General features: G+C 41.3%; 1 protein-coding gene across 2 annotated transcripts in view; it reads right to left on the minus strand.

The window, feature by feature from the left end:
• Positions 1 to 12,293, minus strand: part of AMFR (autocrine motility factor receptor) — a gene marked incomplete in the record, with an annotated part of 39,279 nt that overhangs the window by 10,304 nt on the left and 16,682 nt on the right. The window contains 7 exon segments of one of the 2 annotated variants that reach the window (XM_034788321.1): positions 548 to 682; positions 3,242 to 3,345; positions 5,273 to 5,308; positions 5,436 to 5,626; positions 7,832 to 7,942; positions 10,845 to 10,978; positions 11,798 to 11,930. In XM_034788321.1, coding sequence (XP_034644212.1) covers positions 548 to 682; positions 3,242 to 3,345; positions 5,273 to 5,308; positions 5,436 to 5,626; positions 7,832 to 7,942; positions 10,845 to 10,978; positions 11,798 to 11,930 — 844 coding nt within the window. 2 annotated transcript variants of the gene reach the window in all.

Raw genomic sequence — 12,293 nt, forward strand, 5'->3', positions numbered from 1 at the left:
GTGACCAAGGAGGTGCTTTGTAACATTCTGAGCAAATTACCATTGAAGATGAATTTCTTATGTGTGTTTTTAGCACATATACGGTATTTTTGCTATATGAGAGCGAAAAAATGTATCTGTAGCTTTAAAAAAGCAAGGAAATTCCATGAAAAAGCTGGGTTAATACAACAATACATTTGAGATTTTATAGGCACAGAAGTTGAGATAATCGCAGTCACAAAACCCACAGGATCAGGATGCCAGTCAATTTTACACAGTACAGTAAGACATTCAAATTAAATCCTATCTTTAATACTAAATGCTATATTCTGTGCAAGGGTGTCTGAGTTAGGCTGGCAGTAGGAATTTCCTGACTTTTATGCAGGAGAAATCTAAACAATGATGTTGCATTAACCCAACATTTGATACTGCTAGTGGATAATAAACAAGGAAGAACTGAAGAATCAATGTTACATTTTCCTAGTTTGTTCTTAACATTCTCAGCCAGGTGATGAATCTAGACAATTGGTAAAGTATGGTCCTGTCAGAACATGATCTCATGACTGACCTGTGTTGGGAAAGGTACCTGGATGCGCCCCTCTAATATGTTGTCAGTTGTTATTTCTACTGAGCGTGTCAGCTGCAGATCCTGTAGAACTATATGGTAAGGAACCTGAGGGAACATCTCTTGAATCTGATGAGCCTGTAAAAAGCAAAATTTATAATGTGAAAATCTGCATGCGAAGTGCCTAAAAAAAAAGTCATAATGGAAGGTTGAAGGCACAGATTTTCAGAACCGGGCATACATATGCCTAGTTTGAACCTGTAGTGACAGCAATTCCATTCCAGTTGCGGTAAATGTGCATGCAATGACAATAACTGCAAGAGCAAATTGGAAACACCAGTTCTGGGTCTCTCTCGCTCTCAGAAAAACATCAGAACAACTGTACTGTTTGACGGCAACCTTGTGCATGTCCCATGTTCCCAGGAACAAGAGATGAGAAGCTGCAGCTGTCACCACTTTGGGAAATGCAGCAAGAAAAGTTACAGGAATAACACACTAGAGAGGCCGGTAATAACTTACATCCTGATGCAGAAAGATGAGACCAGGCTGACAATTACTTACAGAATGAGGTGAGATTCTGATGCCACTACAGTCAACGGCAAATCTCCAATTGACTCATATGGAGCCTGGATTTCATGATGAAACTTAGTCCTTGAAAGAATACAGGCTTCGAAAAAAACCTCCCATATACTCTTTTAATCAAGGTATTTTTTCATGAGTGTTTATACCATCAATATTTTAATCTTTCAGTGACTGAAAATTAACTCAATGTTTAAGATTTACTATACTCGATCCCAGATTAACACCAACATGGCATTGATAACCCAAGGGACTAGTAGTGTCAGTTTTAAATAGTCTACTCTCTCTCTCTCAAGCTGTTCAGGCTAGAAACGGATGTTTTATCATCATCTGAAAACCTGAGAAAACAGCTTTCAAATGGATTAAAGCATGAGCAACTAACAATTCATTGGATTTCAAGCTGTTTAAATGATATACAACAAACAAAGAAAGGCAAGAGGGCAATCAAAATAATGTGCTTTTAAAGGTCCAAAAAGTCTTGATAAATGCCAGGGCTAAAAAAAACCATGACATGACCAGTACAAGTGCTTTCAGGATCAGTAAACCTTTCCAATGCTCAGAAAGAAAGAAAAAACATGGCAAATGGTATATAGGCACATACTGGATGGCACTTTCAAATAGCTCACAAAGCAACAACAGAGGTACAGTACACATAACAACAACTTCCCTTTTTATTAATAATATATGGAGATATACCTATCTCATAGAACTGGAAGGGACCCTGAAAGCTCATCAAGTCCAGCCCCCTGCCTTCACTAGCAGGACCAAGTACCAATTTTGCCCCGATCCCTAAATGGCCCCCTCAAGCACTGAACTCACAACCCTGGGTTTAGTAGGCCAATGCTCAAACCACTGAGCTATCCCTCCCCCACGAAGCAGAATTTTGCTTAGTTTCCAATTTAAAATGCATAATGCTTGGGTTTACTAACACACTGGTCTTTTTCCTTACATTAGGCAATTTAAAGTACAATACTGAAATATATTCAAATATGCATGACCCTTAGACATTATTAGTCATCCTAAACATAACTTCCATTCTGTGTCATCCTGTTCAGAAAAAAAGAATAGATGGCGTCTGCTTAAATACTCTGTGCACATTTAACTTGAATAAAGTTATTACAGTCGATAGTCTGCAAACCCAAAAATATTCAAAAACTGTGGTCTCACCCCACACAGATTCAATAGCAGAGGTGGCACTACCTGGTCTTGTAGCAGGTAGATGTCATTCTTTTTACAAGATACATTGATGAACAATTGCTAATATGCTATGAAATTGGGCATCATACATAATTCAGATTAAATGATTGTTCGATTAAATGAACTAAACACATTTTGTGATGTAATTTCCTTGACCTTTTCTATCATGTGCTATCTTTTATGCACTAATCAACAAAATCTGGTAATTTATAATCAGTGTCCCAGTCCTCAATGTGAATTAGCAAGGTTCTGCTTTAGTAAGAGAGCACCATCTCATTTGTACGTGTTTGAACACAAAGCTCTATGTAAGTGCTCATTACCATTAATAACGGTGATGAGAACTATAGTTCTAAAAGAAAAGACACATACAGAGACGGTCTCTCTCTGAGAAGGACGAACAAGGCTACAACACTACTGCAGAGACAGTTTTGTCAGTTTAAGGCCTGATTTTGCTACCACTGACGTCAATGGCAAAACATTCAGGATGCAGAATCAGAACCTTTGTTACTATGAACTGTGTGTGGAATGAAGTACTGGAGAGGGCCATAAGAAGGCAACACCAAGCAAGCTGAGAGAAGCAGCTTTATGTCCCAATCTCTGAAGTCACACCCATCTATCTATCTCATCCACTACATCTGTTGCAAGCAGTGCACAATGTTAACACTGGCTTATGGTCTCCCCTCACTTCAGTTTCCTCCACTGTCCATTTATTTTCACACATTAGCACTGCTAACATGCAAACCCAGCTCCAGACGACAACGGAGCTACACCCACTTAAGCTAGGGCGTCTCTGTGGTGAAGCCTTGAGCTTGGCACCTGCTAGAGATTTCAATGTCCCCACTCACTCTCAGTCCACATACATCCCTTTCACTCCAACACAGACTGGCAGGCATAGGAGTAGAATCTATTAATCGGTCTTACCATAGCATTGAGCTGTGAGTTGCTCGCTTGCGCAATACCCAGGATATTAGTAGTATGCATCACTTCCACTGAAAAACTGGGCAACCAGCTAGCGATACGAGAGCCTGAGAGCAAGAAACCAAAAGGAAGGTCAGGCAGGAATAAAAGAGGTTTTCAGCAATCTGGGCTTTTCCATGTGTGATTAATTCCATCATCTCTAATTACACAAAATGAATAAGGTGAATTCTATAATGGATTCCATTCTAAGCATGTCTCCCAAATGGGGAGAAAGTAGGAGCAAAGACAAACATATCCCTCTCACCATAACCGTCACTATTTGTTTGAAATGTAGATATTAACGTTTCACTAAACCAGCCACTACTGATCTGCAGCTGATCTGTCACAATATTTTTACTTTTAAACAAAACCCGGTCCGGAGCGGGGCGGGAGGAGGAGGAGGGAGTGTTTAATAGTTTGGGGGCTATCAGGGAATCAACAGGACATGAACTCAGTTACAGCACCAGTAACCTACAGGTAAGTTCTAAGTTGTGGAGTAAAAATACCTGCTCAAAGCCAAAGGGAAAACTCTAAGGTCAAATTCAGCTCTGGTGTAAGTGGGTGCAACCCCACCAATTTCAATAAAAACATGCCGGCTTATAAAGAGCTACCTTTGGCCCCTACTGTTTCACAACCATGCTGCCGTGCAAGAGCCTGCAGCAATCGCGCTGAGTGATCCTCCACCTCTTCCTGTGGCAATTACAGGATCAGGCCGCTTTGAGTATGGAAAAGGGATAAATCCTCATTCCCATTCCCTTCCTCATTTCTTATTTCTCTGATACTCAGTCCATGCCTTACTCCAAGAGATAACAGTTGCTGTCTCCACAGCAACCTCAGTGGTCTCTCATATGAGAATGTGGGGGAGGGGAGCTTCTACTTGCAAGTGTCCTTAGGAGAGTCAAAATCAACCCAGAAAATGGAGACTGTGCAGGACGCTGTCCGCAGTGAAGTGCCTGGATGCACCCAACAGGGACCAGCCTTTCTTCTCTTGGTTTGAAAGATGTGAGATTACGAAAACAGAACGGATAAATAAAGGTTCATTGTGTGACAGTGCAGCCTCTAAGTTAGAATGCCTGCTATGAGCAGGCCCAATCGCAGCTGCCTGCCAATGTGGACACACAATTAACTGAAAAGGCTTTAAAATTCCCCACAAGTGACAAAATTCCCCGTCAGCGGGGGAAAGAAGGCATATGCTGGTGTCAAAGCTAACAAACATTTGGAAGAACCTTTGCACTAATGAGCTGTTTCTGCACCAGAAACAGCTTTTGTACCAGCATGCTGAGGGAACGGCATGACCCAGGACCACTGAGAAGTCCATGTGCTTTGTGCATATATCATATGATATATTAATGAAGCCACCAGGACCACCTGATCAACTCTATTTTGAACGTATGCTTTTAGCTAAGACCAAACTTTCTTAGGCCTCTATAGGATTTCATGAGACTCAGGTCTTGCAAGGCTCTTTCAAGTTTTGGCTGATAAATGGGGACTAGATGGTTAGTATAATTTTGGAGAAAGCCTTCAACACATGCTTGGTAAGATGTAACAGTCTTTCAAAAGCGGCCACTGATTAGCAAACAATTTGGGTAGGCAGACAACCCCAAACATTTCCTGCTCTGCCAATGGGAACGAGAATTTATGGAACAAACAACAGTTCTAGACTTGTTAACCTGGTAGAACTAAGTGGCTACTCCCTTTTCCTTGAGTTACATACAGGAGGAAGGGAGCTTTCAGAAGTCTCTATAGCTTTGGATGGTCTTAGAAGCGTATGTTCAAACCTCTTCAGAGGTGTGACAAAAGCAAGCGTAGACATACCTGAGCTAGCTTTTAGCTAGCAACAGCTTCACAGTGAAGCCTGCCTGGGACCCTGGGTACATATTCGAGCAGCTAGCTTGTGCTGCTTGCTATGACTTCATTGTTATTGTTACATGTCACAACATGCTGCAGTCACACCTCTGACTGCAATGCAGACATACCCTATGAACCGATATTCACCTGTAACTAGGAGAAGGAACTGTCTGTCTGAGAAAACTGAAAGGGAGAGGAAATTTTTGTACAGTTTAAGTTTATACTGGACCACAATGAGGATCCAGTTATAGAAGGCTGCTGCTCTTCTGTTTTTCTGGATAATATCAACTGTAAAACCTGGTTAACTAACCATCAAAGTGGAAGAAGTGATTGTGCTGGTTCAAGCGAGGTCTGCCTTCTGCTACTGCCACAGGTACCAAGTTCTCATCTAGGTTCTCCCTCTGGTGGTCCTCCCTAACTCGGTGGTTGTCAGTGATATTGAGAGACATTCTGCAGGTGGGGCAGGATGTATCCTGTTCAAGCCAGGAACGCAGGCATGAGCTGACAAGAAACCAGGCAACAGAAAACCATAGTGAGCAAATACCATTTGTCTGAGATATCAAGATCACAGGTGCACAGAGAAGCTGCAGTGTAACAATCGCACCTCACAATATTCTCTGCAACACATTAATATGTCTGATTGCTGTTACATTTTAGTTACCTGAAGTGATAGACGATCTGATTAGCTTCTGATGACATCACTTGATTTGTTTTCAGCTGAAGAAACCCAAGTGAAAGTGTTCCTACCTTGCTTTTATACCCACGCTTCCAGACAGACCCTCTTCATGTCTAGAGAAGCCTTGAACAGATTTACTTGCCCAAGTAGCCCAGAGCAAGTAAATTTTAGTTTGGAAAGGGAAGTCAAATGATCATCATTATAAAGAGCAGGTGAGTAAATTTTGTGGCTGTGATGGTAAATCTTCAAGGCATTTTTAGCCAGGCTGGTCTGGAGTTATCATTCCAAAGAACTGTTCAAATTTTTCTTGAGACAGTTAACTTTACTTATATTATTGACAAGGGGCCTATTACTGAGAGAATTTTATGGACTAAGATTTATTGATGCAAGCAATAACGCATTTATTTTCTAGATACATTTACATCTACAACTCTTGGGGTCCCAGGATTTACAGGGATCCACTAAGCTCTTTGTCTGCTTTCTGATTCAGACTGCCTAGACTGCAATGAGAAATCACACAGAATTCAGAATTGTATTCTGTTGCAGAAATTCAATACAATTTCTTAAAACATATACTTAGTGCTCATATAATACACTTAATCAGAAGCTCTCAATGCACTTTACAGGAGTCTCAGTATGTGTCATCCCCATTTTACAGACAGTGAAACTCAGGTGAAAGAAGACTTGTTCAATGTCAAACTACAAGTCAAGAATATAACCCACTAGACTCAGTGCAAGGCCCTATTCCAGTGGATCAAGCTGTCCATCTACATATGATGAAGATGTACAAATAAATATCTAGATGTGATGGTGATGAGCACACTAATAACACTAAATAGATATAATGAAAATCTAACCAAATACATCAGCTTACTTCTCAGAAGAATGTACCAAGAAGCATGTTAGTGGTACCAATGATATAAAGTCATCACTTACTGTAGCAAACAACTGCTGGATATTGTAAGACAGTGAATTCAAACAAAGTTCTAGTAAAAATTAAAGATGGGATTTTCAAAGGAGCATAAAGGAGTTAGGTATATAACTCCCAGTGAAATTCAATAGGATTTGGGCTAACACGATTGGACTCCTTTGAAAACCCAGCTTAAAGGCACAAGGCTGATCTTAACCATGTGAATCTGGGCTACCATCTCTTTTTGTACATCTTGCACATATGCGGACGCAGTTTATGATTTTGTGCCAACAAAAGCTATTCCACCACCTCCCAACTCTAAAAATAAAAAGCTATGCACTCCCACATATCTGAGAACAAGAACGAAAGCTTCATGTTTAGCTTGCTAGTAGCAAAAAAGGACAATGATGAGAAGAGATAATTAATTCTTAGACGGTATCAAGGTTAATTCATTAGATCAGGTTTTTACACCTGAGTTTAAGTCATCCAATTTAACATGTTGCCTCTCACACTAATTAGCTGGCACCATGCAGCTCAGAGTAACCTGAGTTCAGAAAGAATGCAAAGATACCATTTTAGATACATGGAAAACAACCTTCTGAAGAGAGAGCCTCTGCTTCTCAAGTGCATGGCTGGTGATTAAATATTCATAGGGTTCTGTAGCTTTGTAAAAGGAGTTTCTGCATCAGCGACAAATTATCTCATTAGAGGCTTCATGGAATGCAAATAAATATTTATGAAAAGGTTTGCAGTGAATAACAACAAATTAGCCCCCGATAATAACCTCTGATTTGATAACTAACAGCCAGGAGAGAGCCAGGGAAGGAGCTATTAGCAAAAGAAACATGATCATACAACACATGGACAAAACATTTAACTGACCCTTCAAGTTAGTCAACAGGTACTTCAGAAAGCGCCAGCCTCCCTACCCAACTCCCGCTTTGTTTGTTTTAAGCACAAGGGTAAGGTGTTTTCTCTGGTTTTTTATTTACCACCCAAAAAATAATAAATCTTCTTGGAGGAAACGAAGGTGGAGACAGAGGAAAAAAGCTGAGCTTGCTCAAACCAAGCATCTATATACAGCAAGGTACTTTCTGCAATCAATTCGCCAGATACATACTTGTGGAAGAGGTGCCCACATGGGAGTTTACGGGCAGTCTGCATGGAGTCCCAGCAAATGGCGCAGTCATCATTATTGACAGCTAGCTCTTCAGGAGTTGCAACTGCAAACCTACAATGGGAACAGACAAAACAATGATCACACCAACCCCAGCACAGCTACACACCTAAAAGTTCTTCCATTAGAAACCCTCATTCACTGCACTAGCCATTCACTATGGGTTGATGTAGAGCAGTAGTTTGCAGCTTTTTCCATAACACGACCACAGTTAGAAGAGAAGAAAGTTCTGGAGTTCATTGCATCGGTTTTGAGACCCCTGTCCAATCTAGTTATGAAAAGGGAAGGTGTCCATGGACCGCCTTGCTACTCCTCCAAGACTCATTGTCAGGCTGAGGACACACAAGGTATAGCATGCAGAGTCTTGACTTAAGAATAAGTTATACTTTTTAAAACCAAATTCAGCTGTTTACATCAAAGTGGAAGGTCTTCTCTTATCTGGTGTAATCATTTGTTGTTTCAGGCAATTTTACATTCCCCCATATACACTTTAAAAAAAGTTTAAGATAGAACTCTGTGCAGACAACTAGTTTCTAGCAGCCAAGTGCAGAAGCTAAGGTGATGAGTGCCATAGGAAAGCTTTTCAATAAAATGAGTGTAGAATATGCTGTTTGGAAGATGTTAAGTGACAATCCACAGATAGGCATGGTGCAAATTTAAATTGGCAGTTTCATAAAGATTCTGGCAATATACTAGTGCTCTCACAAAGCAGTCATATTGACACAAAACACTGTATAGACTAAGGGTCCAGTCCATCACCACAAACTAGAACACCCCAGAAGCAATCAGAGTCATTTAGGTCCATAGTGAGGACACTCTGACTATAAGGAAGGAGTATCTGAAACACTTTTAGATTAAAAAAAAAAAAAAAACAGGAGTACTTGTGGCACCTTAGAGACTAACAAATTTATTAGAGCATAAGCTTTCGTGGACTACAGCCCACTTCTTCGGATGCATATAGAATGGAACATATATTGAGGAGATATATATACACACATACAGAGAACATAAACAGGTGGGAGTTGTCTTACCAACTCTGAGGCCAATTAATTAAGAGAAAAAAAACCTTTGAAGTGATGCTACTCTGAAACTTTTAGATTCAATACCACCTCAATTCAAAAATTCTTTCAAAAAAATTAAGCCTACAAAAATCACTGATAAAAACAAACTAAGAATTTTATTGAAACCCACAAACGAAAATAAGGAAGGCCATTGTGAAGAGCTCATGTAATCTTTGGTGATTAACATCCTACAGGCAGTTTTCCTATTGGTAATGGTGTGGGTTAAGGAAGGAGCATCAGGCTTCTCTCTGAACATGCGTTAGCCCTGGAACCAGGGGTGAAAGTGAGGCGGTAGGGGCCGGTGCTCCGTACCAGGGAGAACCTGCACCGGCCCACACTCAGCCCACATTAAAGCGCTGCCGTGGCAGCCCTTTAATGTCCCAGCCCCTTTTGCCTCCCCTGTCGGCAGCCCTGCTGGTAGGGTCCGTACCGGCAGGACTGCCGACGGGGGGCGGGAAGGAAGGGGCAGCACTTTAAGGACGATCCTTTGCCGCAGCAGCGCTTTAAGGATGTTTTTTTGCCGCGGCAGCTCTTTGACGTTGCTGCGCCACCACCGACGGCAGCGGGACCCTGCAGCGCTTTAACCCCTGCCCCTTTTGTCCGCCCGGGCTGCCCACAGGCCAGGGGGGCCAAAGGGAGCAGCTGCCCTGGGGCCAGCGATTTAAAAGGGCCTGGGGCTCTGGATGCCGCTGCCACTACCGCAGCAGTGGCGTCCGAAGCCCCGGACCCTTTCAATCAACACACAGGAGCCCCAGGCAGCGCAGGACAGGCGGCCTGGAAGGGCTGGCTGGGGATGCTGACCCCGCAGCCCCACCCCTTCCGCCCGAGGCCCCGCCCCTTCCAGAGGCCGGAGCCACCTTGCCCCGTACTGGTAAGTGTCCTCAGTTACTTTCACCCTTGCCTGGAACTATGTTGATTTAAAACCGGATTTTACATTAATTTAAAACCGGATTAGTGCAAACCCCCACAACAGAAGTTCTTAAACCAGTTCACACCTTGTTTAAATCAATTTAGCTTTAATTGGTAAATTACCAACTTTATGGGGTAGCATTAGTTACTTCACAGTTAAGATTGAGCAGAGCTATTTAAGATTTTGATTAGCCTAAATCAGTAACTTACTGATACAAACTAAACAGTTTAACTTTGCTTAAATTGGGTTTCAGAGTGTCAATGTTAGGAGTTTAACTGGATTACTTTTAAAACATTTTAGTTAAACCAGTGCATTTCTAGCATAGATAAGACCAAAATTTGACAACTGAGAGTTAAAACTTCGAAGCTCTTGCTCCATTCCCTGATTCCAGTGTTTTAAAAAACACCATGGTTTCACTGTAATTTGGTTACTGCTCCCACTGCTATAACAAAATCAGTCTCAGATTTCTGTTAGGCCTAAGGCCTGACCTACACTAGAAAATTAGGTCAGTTGAACTACATTGATCAGGGGTGTAAATCTTTCCCCTCTTCCTCCCCTCCAAGCATCATAGTTAAGCTGATCTAGGTCCTCGTGTAGACAGCGCTAGGTCAACAGAAGAATTCTTTCGTCGACCTAGCTACTGCTTCTTGAGGAGGTAGATTACCCATGTCAATGGAAGAATCCCTCCTCTCAGCGTAGGTAGTGTCTATACTGACCCACTGCAGCGGCAGTGCTGTGCCCCTGTAGCGTTTTAGGCGTAGACAAGCACTAAGAGGGGTCTACTTCTAACAGAGGGGAAGGGGAAACAAAGAATCAGCATGATGACATAGTGTAAGTGAGAAGACGTAACAGCTGGATTAGCAAATTTGTCTTTCACAAGCCCTTTATATTAACACAAGGTAAATAATGCAACCCCCTCAAATCCATTTGTTTATCAGGAGGCTCTTCAGGATCCAACTCGGCACCTCACTCATCATTTGCTCACCTGGCTTCCATGTTTCCAACCACACGCAGGTAGTTCTTGTGACGACGGATTCTACGCTGAACCTCATGGAACAAATAACGCAGCTGCATAAAAATCACCAGGCTGGCCATCGACAACCAGATATTGCCAAACAGCTTTAAAACAAAACAAAACGGTGCTGAGAAGTGAATACCAAGACGCTAAAGAGAAGAGCTGAAAAATAGCAGCAAATGCAATATACATCGTACAAGTCACTATGGCTAGCAAAGTAGAGTGTTCCAGTCTGAAGGGCTCAGAAAATTCCTATCTGGCTGTTCCAGAAAAACCCAAACCATTATCAGCTGTTGCACCCTCAGACATGAAAATTTTGCCTGTAATTTATGTTTTCAGAGAAACATTTACCCAGTCTTTACAACCTGGGGAGGGAGGAAAGCTTCAGTTAGAAGATGATTTGTGACCAGGGGAATTGGATCAGGCTCTTAAGAGCAGGAAGAAAGATCTAAATACAGAGATAAACCAATATAAGCCCAGGTTATTTTGTGTTCCATGTTCAAATACAATCACAAGAACCACCTCCGGTTTACATTGTTAACACCACTTAAATAGTAAAGTATTTACAACAACAAAAAGTTACATTCACTCCTGACCAATTTGATGTGTCTTGTTGGGGATGGAAATAATTTATTTTTCTTGATAATTCAAGCCTGACATTACTCAAGCACATATCAATTTGAAGTGAAACATCTGTGAAACATAATTATACAGACAGCTAAAACACCAAAACAAAATGGCTTCCACGGAGTTCAATGATATAGGTAGAAACAATGCCTACAGAGCAACATTACATTTCCATCTCTTTACTTAAACACCTTCTGTGTAACTTTCAGTCCGTTACAAATTAAAAATGTGCGTGGCCAGGTCACTTTATATTAAGACAATTCTGTTTACTTAGCACTGACTTCAATGTTACATACCAGCATGTGAATATGATGCATCAGGTCCAGTGAAAGCAAGGTTAGCTCCATGACAAAATCTGTATAATACACATACGTTCCCTTGCCCTCCCAGGTTCCTTCATGGTTGAGATCCCAGAGATGAATTACATAACTGTAAGAGAAGTCAAAGTTATTTATAAAAAAGTTTAGAAACTGAACTTGATTCTAACAACATTTTTTCAATTTTTTCCCTCTCCTGATGCTGTTTGTCCTCTTTCCATCACACTTAGGTCTTTCTTATTCACCTGACTAATTAATTTCAATGATTTCAACAGCACTATTCATGATAAGCAAGGCAATCAGAATTTAGCCCTTGGTCTTGGGATATCTCAGCCTGCTTTAAGCCCTGTGTTGTTATATTTGAGTCCATGCTTCAGATACACCATTATTAATAACTTCCTTAGTTGTATGCTCACTACTGTATTATGATCTTCACTGAAAAATATGATCTACAAGAAATAATCTCTGTCCCTCT

The sequence above is a fragment of the Trachemys scripta genome, chromosome 13 (assembly GCF_013100865.1).
Source record: "Trachemys scripta elegans isolate TJP31775 chromosome 13, CAS_Tse_1.0, whole genome shotgun sequence".
NCBI classification, from domain to species: domain Eukaryota; kingdom Metazoa; phylum Chordata; order Testudines; family Emydidae; genus Trachemys; species Trachemys scripta.